Source organism: Felis catus, chromosome A1 (genome assembly GCF_018350175.1).
Source record: "Felis catus isolate Fca126 chromosome A1, F.catus_Fca126_mat1.0, whole genome shotgun sequence".
NCBI classification, from domain to species: domain Eukaryota; kingdom Metazoa; phylum Chordata; class Mammalia; order Carnivora; family Felidae; genus Felis; species Felis catus.
The window spans coordinates 140,640,959-140,653,827 of record NC_058368.1 but is presented as its reverse complement, the minus strand read 5'-3'; the positions used below and the strand labels follow the sequence as shown (position 1 = coordinate 140,653,827).

At 41.6% G+C, this 12,869-nt stretch overlaps 1 protein-coding gene across 5 annotated transcripts in view; it reads right to left on the bottom strand.

Moving 5' to 3' along the window:
• The window catches only part of IQGAP2 (IQ motif containing GTPase activating protein 2), a 299,037-nt gene that overhangs the window by 60,731 nt on the left and 225,437 nt on the right, over positions 1-12,869 (bottom strand). For 3 of the 5 annotated variants that reach the window (XM_011284171.4, XM_019835759.3, XM_045062300.1), the window contains 3 exons: positions 10,397-10,564; positions 7,701-7,843; positions 5,672-5,842 (listed from right to left, as the gene is read on the bottom strand). In XM_011284171.4, the coding sequence (XP_011282473.3) occupies positions 5,672-5,842; positions 7,701-7,843; positions 10,397-10,564 (482 nt within the window). The remainder of the gene's footprint in view (positions 1-5,671; positions 5,843-7,700; positions 7,844-10,396; positions 10,565-12,869) is intronic. The other 2 variants (XM_019835765.3, XM_006927800.5) reach the window with 1 other exon arrangement.

The following is a 12,869-nucleotide window of genomic DNA, read 5'->3' as shown; positions in this document are numbered from 1 at the left end:
AACAGGCTCCAGGCTCTGAGTTGTCAGCACAGAGCCCCATGCTGGGCTCAAGCTCACCAACAGTGAGATCATGACCTGAGTTGAAGTCAGAGGCTCAACTGACTGAGCCACCCAGGTGTCCCTCACTTTTTTAAAAAATTTTTTTTTTCCAACGTTTTTATTTATTTTTGGGACAGAGAGAGACAGAGCATGAACGGAGGAGGGGCAGAGAGAGAGGGAGACACAGAATCGGAAACAGGCTCCAGGCTCTGAGCCATCAGCCCAGAGCCCGACGCGGGGCTCGAACTCCTGGACCGCGAGATCGTGACCTGGCTGAAGTCGGACGCTTAACCGACTGCGCCACCCAGGCGCCCTTTCCACTTTTTAAAGTTTATTTATTTTGAGAGACAGCGAGCACACGAGTGGGGGGAGGGGCAGAGAGAGAGGGAGAGAGAGAGGCTCAAGCTGACAGCACGGAGCTTGAATTCATGAAATGTGACATCATGACCTGAGCCAAAATCAAGAGTTGGGCACTTTTCTGACTGAGCCACCCAGGTACCCTCACAGAGCTTCTCAAACTTTAATATGTATACAAAATCATCAGAGGATCATTTCAAAATGGAGATTTGAATTTAGTGGGTCTGGGTGGGACTTCCAGGCAATGACAATGCTGGTATACGCTCTACACTTTAAGTAACAAAGATCTAAACAAAGATGAACGATTTAAAAAAAAAATTTTTTTTTTGAGATAGAGCATAAGCAGGGGAAAGGAGTAGAGGGAGGGAAGAGGGAGGGACTGAGGGGGGAGGGGGAGGGGGAGGGAGAGAGAGAGAGAGAGAGAATATCTTAAGCAGGCTCCATGCTCAGTGTGGAGCCTAACAAGGGGCTGGATCCCAATATCCTGGGATCATGACTTGAGCCAAAATCAAGAGTTGGATGCTCAACCAACTGAGCCACCCAGGTGTCTCAAAATAAAGGATTTCTAATTGAAGGTCCATTTAGAAAATGCCCATGGGATCTGTGAGTGTGGCATTTCTGAAATGATGAGAAAAACTGATTTTGATGTCATCAACACCTGCTTGCAAAAGTGGCCTGATTGTGCTATAGGGACTAGGAGAAGTGGACCCTAACCATGGGTTACTGGATTCCATGGCAAGTTAACTAGTAACACATTTGTTGTGATGAGTCTCAACGGTGGTTCCTATGTTTCTGTGGGTAACAGAAGTGTGAATCCACAAATATATGTTATAAATCCCATTCCTTGATCCAAACTGAAAAGCAAACAAAATACGGGATTAGCTCAAGTTCTTCCTTCTGTTTTTTTGGAATTATCTAAACTCCAGAAACAGTATTAATCTTATTAACTCAGATTCACAAACATTGTGGATAACCTACCACAGTCACAGATGATGTGATATTGAAGAATTCTTGCATCTGTAAAATGAACCCACTTGTCCATTCTGTACTATTTAAAAACAAATTTTTAATGTTTATTTATTTTTGAGAGAGACAGAGAGAGAGAGACAGAGTGTGAGCAGGGGAGGGTCAGAGAGAGAGGGAATCACAGAATCTGAAGCAGGCTCCAGGCTCTGAGCTGTCAGCACACAGCCCAACATGGGGCCTGAACCCCATGAACTGTGAGATCGTGACCTGAGCCGAAAGTCGGGCGCTCAACCGACTGAGCCACCCAGGCGCCCCACATTCTGTACTATTGTTTGATGTACTAAGGATTCAATGCTCAACCACAGAATTTTCCTTGAGATTTCATTTTGTATTTTTTAAAAATGATTATTTACTTTGAGAGAAGAGAATGGGCCTGCATGTGTGAGCAGGGGGAAGGATCAGAGAGAGAGAAAGAGAGAGAATTCCAAACAGGCTCTGCACTGTTAGTGCAGAGCCTGAGGCAGGGCTTGATCCCATGAACCTTGACATCATGACATGAGCTGAAATCAAGACTCAGAAGCGTAATGGACTAAGGCACCCAGGCATCCCTCGTTGTGTATTCCACCTCTCTATCGATTATGTAGATTTTTCTGGAATCCTTCTATACTTATGAATATTGTACCGTTACCTTCCCAAACCACGGAAAACTTTGTTGGGTATAGAATTTTTTATCTATAGACGCAGAATCCTATATGCCTCTTATTTGCCAAAATGACACATTCTTTTCCAGTTTGTAAGTTTTAGTTTCATCAGGACCGGCTTTTCCTATTCTGTGCAAATAAGAGAAATCCTATGCCAGGCTATGAGATTGCAGGCTCTTCTAAGTAGAAGCTGTTTATTAAGAGCAATTATGGGTATGAGGTTGGGAGAAAGGAGTTACTGATGCAAATGCAAAAGAAGACAAAATTCTAAACTATAAAGCCTTTCAGAAGCTGCTTTTTGCAGACAATTAGAGATAGAAGGTGTTTACTGCAGTGTCAATCTCCTTCTCTGACTGGCAGAAGAACTTGTGGGAAAATTTAAAAGAGCCATCTTTTTGTAAAACTTTGTTTTTTTGTTACCATAAATTTGTTTTCTATGTAATGCATCTATAACAAAGTAGTCTTCCAAAACATTTAGACCTCGGGGTTACTGCTCCGTTTTACATTTTGTAACTGTCAATCCCTAGACAATCTTGCTTGCTAACCTGACTGCCTTCTTTGGTAACTGGGCACCCAGGGCTGTAATAGTCAAATTACCAACTCCAACTTCTGGAGCACGAATTCTTGTGTGATCTCTTGGATAGCCAAGAAGGCTCTAAACGTTTCTCTCTTTTCCTTCTCAGCTTAAAGGCAGAAAATCCACTGATCTACTAGAGTAGTCACTTACATGGAAATAACGTGATGAAGGACTGTCACAACAGGTCACCCCCTTCCTCTCCACCTACAGACTCCACTATTGCTCCTGGCAATCTGAAAGGTGCTTCAGAGCAGCTTGTTCCTTTTTCTCTGCCAGGATGCTTGAGGCACTCTCCGAAGTTCAAAAACTAATACCATAGTTCCCAGGGCTAAGTTTTGGTGTTTGTCACTACTATGCTTTTTCTTAAAAACTGGCATTCCAGCTTTCTTCAGTTCAAGGAAAAAAGAATACCATAGCTATCTACTCTTTTTCCTGTTCAGTTTTTCTCACCTCTTCCTGTGCCATGCCAACAGTCTCAATGTTGACTCCATCATCTGCCCTCAGACACATCATCTCCGTCATCTCAGCATTTCTAACGCTATCGAGCGCCTATGGCCACATTCTGTGCGAAGCCTGTTACGTGAATTATCCCATTTAACTCTCACAACCCAGCAACAAATTGACTACTACCAGTTTTCAGATGAGAACATGCATTTTAAATTATCTACTCTTTTCCTCAACTTTTTTGAGATTTTTTCTGAAGTTATCCATGTGGTGAAGTTATTTTCAGTGTTTCTTCTGCGTTCTGCAGTTTTAAGTTTATTTACATTTGACAATGTCATTATTTTTCTTCCTCTCTTTCAGTATCAGTTATCTTTTTCTTTTAATGTTTTGTCTTGTTTCACTAAGATCATGCCTTATTAAGTTCCTTGAAAGCATACAACAGTTTCAGCACAAAAAAGTCCTTTGCCTCCTCAAGTAAGAGTATCCTTAAATGTTTATTTAATTTACGTTTTCCAACTTACATTCATTTTCCTTTTTTTTTCAATGTAAGGTATTTCTTTTTGTTTGAGATTGTTTTCTGGCTCACTCATTTGTAAAGGTAGGCAATGTTACCAGGGCCTTCTTACCATTCAAAAATAACATGGTTATGTCTCCCTCGCTGCTCTCAAGAGATTCTCTCTCTCTCTCTGCAGAGAAAGAGAGATGTTATCTCACTTAGCTAGAGGGGAAAAATCTTATGAATGACATTGCATTTCTCAGGAGACACCTCGGGCACCTTCTGAATTGTTCCGTAAGTATTCAAGACAGAGGACTGGCTAACGAAACCACATTCTCTGTACCACTATCCAGTTCCTTGGGAAGAGACCGAGCGAGGGTGTTAGAGCTGGGGTTGGCTGGCCTCAGCCTGGAAACTTTCTCTCTGAATGTGTTAAGACTACTGTGGCTGGGGCTGATTCAGCCAGCTAGGAAGGTTGAGCCATTCTATGGAGGAGAAGTCCTCACTTTTCAGATCATTTCTCTAATTCAGGGTGAAGTGGCCACATTGCCAAAAAATGAGATTAGCGTAACACCCTTTGGTTCATGATCTTTTGGTTTTGTGGGTCAGCAAGTTTCCACTGAATACATGTTCATCTCCAGTCTGTCTCTAGCTTGCCTCTAGACCTTCTGCTTTCCTTGTTAGAAAACTGTCAGAAGAGTGAAAAACAAAAACAAGGTGAGGTGACTTCATAGTTCTATGGCTTCTGCTTCAATCTCTCTGCCTCTGCTGAGGTGAAGCAAAAGGCCCCAGATGATTGTTTCCACCCTTCTTCTCCCAAGCCCTCTTGTGACTTCGGCCCTGGGTCCCAATATCAGATGGATTTTACACCCGTGCAATCCACAGAATGTCCTCCAAATACAATACTGATCCATTCCCTGAGGCTGGAGAGCTTAAGGTTGGTCCAAATTGTCAGGTCAGCTGACCCTGTTTAATTCTGTATAAAATTAGAGCCTCAGCATCAGTGTAGAGGATTTCATCTTTAGGCTTTTTTGTCACTTCCTGTGTGTTTTGCCTACCACTTGCTTACAGAAGGGATAAAGTTGAAAACTTACTGGTTCAGCAAAGAAAAAAAATCTTTCACAGTCAGGTTTGTGGGAGACATTTCTTCTAAAAATTAATCATGTCTTCCTTCTAACATCTTAAGCTCCGAACAAATTTGACTATTTGAGCACCGATCATACATAAGACACAAGAATACACAAATTTTGGAAACTTATTTTCTGACCTGGATGATGTTAGAGTTAGGTGAGGGAAGCAGGTAAGTACACCAACGATCACAAAAGAGAAATCTTCAACCTAAAAACTTCCAATTTGGGAAATCTCACAGTTATGGGCCAAAGCAAAAGCCCATTGAATACTGTCTGTCAATAACAGTGTCATTCTGGATGCACGCAAAAAAAGACATGCAGCCTTGTGGAAGGCAGCATGTTGGTTCGTAGAGGGTGCTAGGGGAATACAAATGAGAAACATGTACACTTGTGAAGCTCTCTGCCGACCAGAAAGTTGAGACAGTCCCGCAAGCTGAAGAACAACTCAAAACCAAACAGTCGGAAAGGAGGATTTTTCCGACAGGACTCAATGAGGAGTCTGTGAGGGAGAAGACATGCCTGCAGATGCTAAAAGCATTTCGTCAGCTCTTGTGCTCTATCTAGAAGTGTGTACCAACAAGCACCACTCAGCATCCACCAGCCACTGAAAAAGCAATTCAGAGAACACCTGGCTTAGAAAGTAGATGACACAAGGAGATCAATTTAGAGAAAGAGGATTTCAATTCTGATTTGAGGGGTCCCTCTGGCTCCACCAAGGTTGGTGGCAGGTGGACCTCGGCAGGTCCGCAGCGCCCCTTAATAGTCTCCATGGTTGAAAAATCATTCAACATCCTTCCCAGCTCCGGACATAATAAAGCAGATTTGGGGGCATCGATTAAGCGGAAAATCTGCACTCTGATTTGTTTATTAGAATGCCAGTAGTTGACGGTCACACTATCAAATAAAGCATCTTCAGGAGATATGACAGTTTGCTGGAACTAGCAGTAGGTGATTCACATACCTGTATTTTGACCACCTGCTCTTCTTGTCCATACAAATATGATTTCCTAGCTTCATGCTCTTTCCTAAGAAGGGGTCCTGCACTTGTGGCTTCCAAGCGAAGAAGCAAATCTTCAGAAGCAGACCACATCTTCTCACGAACATAATCTCTTGTGACTTCCTCAACAATGTCCTGGCAAGAGATATTTCTTACGGTTACACTTCACACATCGGGTGAAACGAGCAAAGAGAATAGCTTCTGGAGTGTCTATCTTTGAGAAATAGGATATGGACGGCTCTTCCTGGCCTGGTTTAAGCACAGACTTGACCAGAGCAAAAGGATGAACTGGTTGAGCTTCTTTCTAATGACGTGCTTTTGAAATCCTCTGACCTTGGTGCTGAGGTACTAGGAGAATCTGGCTGAGTGATCTCAGGATCTGGAGGCGGAGATGGACAAATGATGCTGGCAAGGACCAAGTGTGAGGCTTGAACTCCAGAGTGTACAAGGGACAAGGATGACTATGGTATGAATATGCACTGCCACCTCCCTCTCCAGGGCTGCCAAGGAAAAGAATGCAGTGGCCATGAAGTCTTCTGGCTCCTAGACCCCCTTTCTAGTCCAGGCCAGAGAGCAGACCTCTGCAACAAGCCAGGAGGAGCCCGGAATAAACTTGGGGGGAAAATAAAAGATTTTGGACAGAAGGAAAGGGGGTGGGCGAGGAGAGACAGGTGTTCCCCTGGCCAGACAGGCGAAACCCAGATGAATGAGAACAAAGGAGAGGGACTATGAAAAGTCTCAGGTAGATGATGAACTGGGTTTGCTTTTTACGTTCTTTGAGAGATGCAAGCCAAGACTGGACTCACTTCTATGGCTGATGCCTCTTACCAATGTGACTAGAATCAACGGATGATTAATTAAAAAAATTAAAACTGAAATCATACAAAGAGACAGAGGGAGGCACAGAATCCGAAGCAGGCTCCAGGCTCTGAGCTGTCAGCACAGATCCCAATGTGGGGCTCGAACTCATGAACTGTGAGATCATGACCTGAGCTGAAGTCGGATGCTTAACTGACTGAGCCACCCAGGCGCCCCTAAGCCGTCCACTTTTTAATAATCCTAACAGAATGATGCTCCATTTTACAAAGTTACTCCTAGGGCATCTTTGGAGGCCACAGGAACAATTTGTGGCTCTGATTTTTAACCCTTTGATGCTGCTTCTTCATAGTGTGATACATCTTTTCCACTCTAGCATATTGTTTTTACATATTGCCCACAGTTTCATTATTTGCAAGGTAGCACTGATAATGTATTGTAACAATGATTGACAATGTTTGAAATTACTTAATAAACCATTTTCTTCACTGTCTTCTTGTCACTCATTTCTGGTGGCATCATCAGCCTCGAGGCCACAGATTTTTCTCTGAGTTTTAGCAAATATCTTTGATGCTGGTGACTTTGAACAATTTTATAAGACCTACATTTGTGTGTTCTTTTTTTTCAAAATGGAACTAAATTCTTATTTGTATCTTCTCTTTAAACATACTACAATGCATGGAACAAACAGCAATTTTCACATCTTTTGGGTCCAACTTTGGTCTCAAGTCCAAAGCAATCTTGGTGAACATCCTTTCAAGAGTATTTCCCCCTGGAAAGTATTACTGACTTTTTAAAGGACATATCTTATCTCTGTGGTAGGCTGTGGGGGGAAAGAAAGAAATTACTGAACACTGACAACCAGGAAATTACTACTAACTGAGCTCTTGTGTCAAGGTAAATGTGAAGATTAATTTTAGGATAATGTACTATTACAAATAAGCTACAATATCTTTCTTCCCTTTGCTCTCTTCGGTGGTGTTATGTCAATATGGAAATAACTGTACAAGTCAGTAGGCATGCAGCCCCATCCAACTGCATTCATGACGGCTTTACTCTATACCCAGCCTGCAAAAAATAAGTTATTTCCTCCCACCACTTCCATGATTCAAAAACAGAAAGGCAATCACACTTATTTTTTCAGAGCATAGTTATGCATTAAACACGAACCTCCTACCTCAATTTCTTTTGCCATGAGCCATGATTCTTTAGGCAAGCATGATTCAGGTGTGACCCAGGAACTCTCTTTTGAATCAATGTTGTGGTAGTAGTCATATTTATCCTGCAGGGTGAGTTTGAGCCATGAACCTTCAGTAGACACTAAAGAAAGAAGCTTGTTACATTCTAGAGAGAAATACTGAACGCTTCAACATTATACTTTCTGCAATATGTAAAATAATGTAATGAACAATTTTTCAGCAAGCATTCCGACAGCCTAAGTTAAAATCATTAGAAATGACTTGCTAAAATGGAATGAATTCTATGTGTTCAATGGGGGCTCTCTACTAAGCCAAATGGGGAGGACAGTCTGACGGGTAATGCCATGGTTCTGGATCTCAAATTTCTCACGAGGATGAGAAGAGTCACAAATGGCCATCAAGAAGGAAAAAGTAGACAAAGAACGTATGTCCCAGATGTGAATGGCACCAAAGTGGTCAGAGGAGACTGGTGGGCAAGAATCTTCTTTGCTTAGCAACTCTTCCAGCAATTTCTCTGAGAAGGAGTGACCTATACAGACTGTGACCCATTATTTAAGGAAAGCCCATGATCTGCATTAAATCAAAGCAGAAGTAACTCATCTTTGCAGACAACTTTATCCTAACTAAAAACTGGCATATGCAAGCACGATGGTCACTAAGTAGGGAGAAGGAAAATGTCCTGGTTCGACTCATCGTGTTCTACACAACCACACAAAATGAGAAAAAAAAATGTGGAAAGGACTTCATGTCTGGGGGTGGCGAAGGGTGCACTAGGAAAAAAAAATCTATGGCAGCCATGGCTTAGTCAAGAAGAATATTTCCTCCTCATGAATCCATGGGCTATCCTTCCCATTTAGAAATATATTTATTTTGTTGAATGGTCATGATTCCGGTCCCAGACCAGAGAGCCAACAACAACAAAAGCCAAAATAAAAATGTTCTGACCTAGACCAATCTAAGCCAGCTTCTGTCAAGTGAGCACTCGACTAATTGTGTTTATAGGAAATCAAAGTTCAAAGTGAATATCTGTACAGAATATTTAAATGGATTAAAAAAACCAAGCAGGGGTAATTTTAAGGCCCTTTAACGTGGTTGGTTATTTGTTTTTTTTTTTAATTATTATTTTTTTAATGTTTATTTATTTTTGAGACAGAGAGAGACAGAGCATGAACGGGGGAGGGTCAGAGAGAGGGAGACACAGAACCGGAAACAGGCTCCAGGCTCTGAGCTGTCAGCACAGGGCCTGATGCAGGGCTCGAACTCACGGACCGTGAGATCATGACCTGAGCCGAAGTCGGCCCCTTAACCGGCTGAGCCACCCAGGCACCCCGGTTATTTGGTTTTAAATGCTCCTCAACTGTTCTCTGTTTGTCACTGCCCAGGAAAAGAGATGTATCTCTTTGCGAATGGGCAGACAGCTGTTAGCTGTGTCGAAATGCTGGCCTACCAGAAGTACCTTGTACAGCCAAATCAGGATGATCACAAGTAATAATTATGAATCTAAGATAACTCCTAGGTTTCTGAATTGGCAATTTGGGGATATAAGACAGTATGCACCAGAACATGGCACACGGGAAGTGGAGGCAAGTGGAGCAAGTAGAAGATCAATTAGGCTTAGGCCAGGATGGATTTGAAACTGAAACGAACCCTGGCATTAACACTGTTGTGCAACTCTTTCCCCATAAAGGAAGAGGCAGAGGACACTACAGTGACTCCGGATGAAAATATGTGAAGGGAACAGAGATCAGATGCCAGGTAAGAAAGAATGACCAATAGCCTTCTGCATGTTTCATTAACGGGCAACTTGCTGAATTCAAGGGTGCAATCTCCGAGTTGGAAATACATCAGACAAACCACCAAGTGCATTGGGTACCACGGGAAAGACCTCCAGTTGAACTAAGAAAACCTTTTTTTCTCCAATTCCACTTCTGAGGCCAGTTTCCTGAAGATGCAAAGTACATGACCTGTGATGTGTAAATCAACACCAGCCTGCGAATCAGGACATACCTTGATCTCTGATAGGATGTGAAGTGCTTGGTATGAATTTACTAAAGGAATGGTGCACTGACTCTCAAAAATTAACCTCTTCTGGTTTGGCAGAGTCTCCTTCTGACCAAAATCTCATGAATGTAAGTTTCTAAATCTAAAAAATGACTATTAGACTCATGATCTCAACGATACTTTACAAAGTTAACACATCATGGTCTACCATTGGATTGAACAGGCATAAATATTTGCCAAGGTTATTGAGCTGGGCCCTTGGAGACCAGTGTCGCTGCATTTTATTCCACGTTTTCAAACTTACTATTAAATATTACACAATCATGTACCATTTGTTTCAAAAATGAGAGAGACAAACATTAGTAAAAAAAATCAGTTTCCTATCCCTGGAGAAATGGATCAACAAGCAAGCACTAGATAAAGCGAATTCTCCTTAAATGCTGTATTTTCTCAAGTTTATGATGTCACCCATGCATAGCCACCAAGCTAATCAGACTTTTCCAAAAAACAAAAAAAGAAAAACACATGTAAAAATTTTTTCCAATACAAAAAAATATTATAGAAATGTTCATACGAAAGCAATTGTCTTAAAGTCAATACAATACATATTGATGCAAGACAGCATCATATTCAAAATGATATTTAGTCAGTGCTAAATGACTAGAAAGCTTACCACTTTTAGATTTGTGCTCTTTTGCCTTCGCGAGGGCATCATAATACCTGTCAGCACATTCAGGGATTATGTCATTTGTATTAGACACAGAAGACTTCAAATGAGACAAAATATCACATGGCTTTTCTTTCTCCAAACACTGATTGACATCGATGACCAGGGTAACCCCTGCATGACGAGAACAAAGTTTCTGTTACTGGTTATCTGCTACTTATTCTAGTGGTGTGCAAAGGTGAGATGTAATTCAGCCTTTTCCAGTAATGCACTGGAATTAAACCTTTATATCCTTTTCACAGTTAGTACCACAAATACCCATGACTGTCACCAACTCACCTACCGGTTTAGGTTGTAGGAAGAACAAGATCCCACAGGAGCACAGTTTATTAAAAATTATAGCATTTCCAGGCTACTCTCGTGTGGTGGGAAGGCACTAGGTTCCACTCACTGTACTAATCCATAAGAGTGTGGTAAATGCAGTAGATATGCAGTCCTCAAATAGGTCATCCATCAGTATTTGAGAACTTGTCTTATGAAGACATTTATTTATTTTAGGATATATAAAAAATCCTGATAGTCTCTTGTATGGTGCTAGTATACTTCAAATATTCTAGGAAAGCAACAGGTAGGGCTGATGGACATATGTACTCAAGTCCAGAAACTTAATTCTGGAACCCATTTAGACTTAGAAAGCATTTTATTCCATTTTAAATTTCTGCTTCTCCCTATAAATCAAACTACAGTGAACTCTTGGTTACCTAAAGAAAGTTAACATGGTGAGTTCTTTACTATCCCTTTCATTCCCAGCCGAGAATATTCTGGCCCAACCAATGAAAGTACTGTTTTTACAAACTATAAATCCACTGAGTTAGAAACCTAGAACAACAATGGAAGAAACCAGGTTAAAATGCTTTGTAGACAGAAGGTTTTGATGAAATGAGGAGAGATGGATATACATTTTTATAAACACCCCCCCCCCCCCGCCACACACACACAAAAACTCTACCATACAAATGCTAACTGGCATATTGGTGTCATTAAGTTATGCATGTATGTGCATACAAACATGAATACTGAAGGGGCAAGAAAAATGGAGTCTGACTTTCAACAATCTGGAACCAAAGTGATGCAAATCTGGAGGTGCACATAAAGAATCAAGGAGAACTTCTGGAGCAAACTTCAACTGTTGCAGAACAAAAGACACAGCAGTATGCTCTGTGCTTACAGGAGCTAATAAGAATGGATAAACAGCCCGCCTTTCCTCTTCTCCAGAAAAGCTTTCTAGGATGGGACAAATGTGGTACTGGTGTTTGAGAACTTTGTGGTCTCAGAGGAGCAGAAGGAACAAGCAAATGACAAAGAATCCTCGCATGAATTACACCTGACAGCTTCATCTAACCCAGTAAAGTGCCATGTTCCTTAAAAGATGGGTATTATAGGGGCGCCTGGGTAGCTCAGTCAGTTAAGCATCTGACTCCTGGTTTCAGCTCAGGCCCTGGTTTCACAGTTCGTGAGTTCGATCCTCACATCGGACTCTGTGCTGACAGGGAGGAGCCTGCTTAGGATTCTCTCTCTTCACCCCTCCCTCGCTCAAAATAAATAAACTTAAAATTTTTTTTAAAAGACGGGTATAAGAAAGGCACAAATTTCTTGGATGTGGAACTGTGATTTACCATTGAATATTGATATGCAAGCAGTGGGTCCACAGGTGAATCTTCCAGGTAACTGAAGCTTACTACTCATCTTAACAGAACCATTAATTTTCCCACGAAAATCTAAACCCTTGGAGAATACCCTAAGAGAACAGTCTCTACGCTGCTCATCATTTTACCCATAATCCCTGGTACACAGTAGGTGCTTAATGTTTGCTGAGAGCTGCTAGAAGAGCCCTTCCTGTCATCCTCTGCTATCACACAGTGATTATTTTAGTATTGTCAAATACTAAGGAGCTGTTTGGACTTCTTTGTTCCTGCACTGAATGGCCTCAGACTCTTATGCTTTTTAGTTTCCCCCCACTCCGGTCCCCACCAGCTATTTCTTCTTGCTGCTATGTGCTTGCAGAGAGCAGCCCAATCACCTAATTGCCTGGTAATTCGTAGCTTCTGATGTACTCTGAGTTGGGAAGGGACACAACCAAACATATTAGTGTTAAGCCTAATATAAGAATAGAAAGGTTCTAAGTGTCTGCCCAAGAGATCCCCAATGAGCAGAGTAAATCAGTTCCAGGACAAAGGCTTTGAGACATGTACTTTGACTGTGTTTTTGCTTAATCCATGGGATGCCGTTTAGTTCCAGGTAACTGAAGATGTCAAATAAATGGTCTACATAAAGTCAGGTATGTTTGTGGTAAGGAACAAATGAAGAAATCTCCCATAAGTCTCCTAAAAGATCCGAAAGAAATGTTTGTGTTGCATCTTAAGCCATACATCAGCATGCTTTCTCTAAGCTATGCATTCTTAAAAGAGGTGAAATAGGG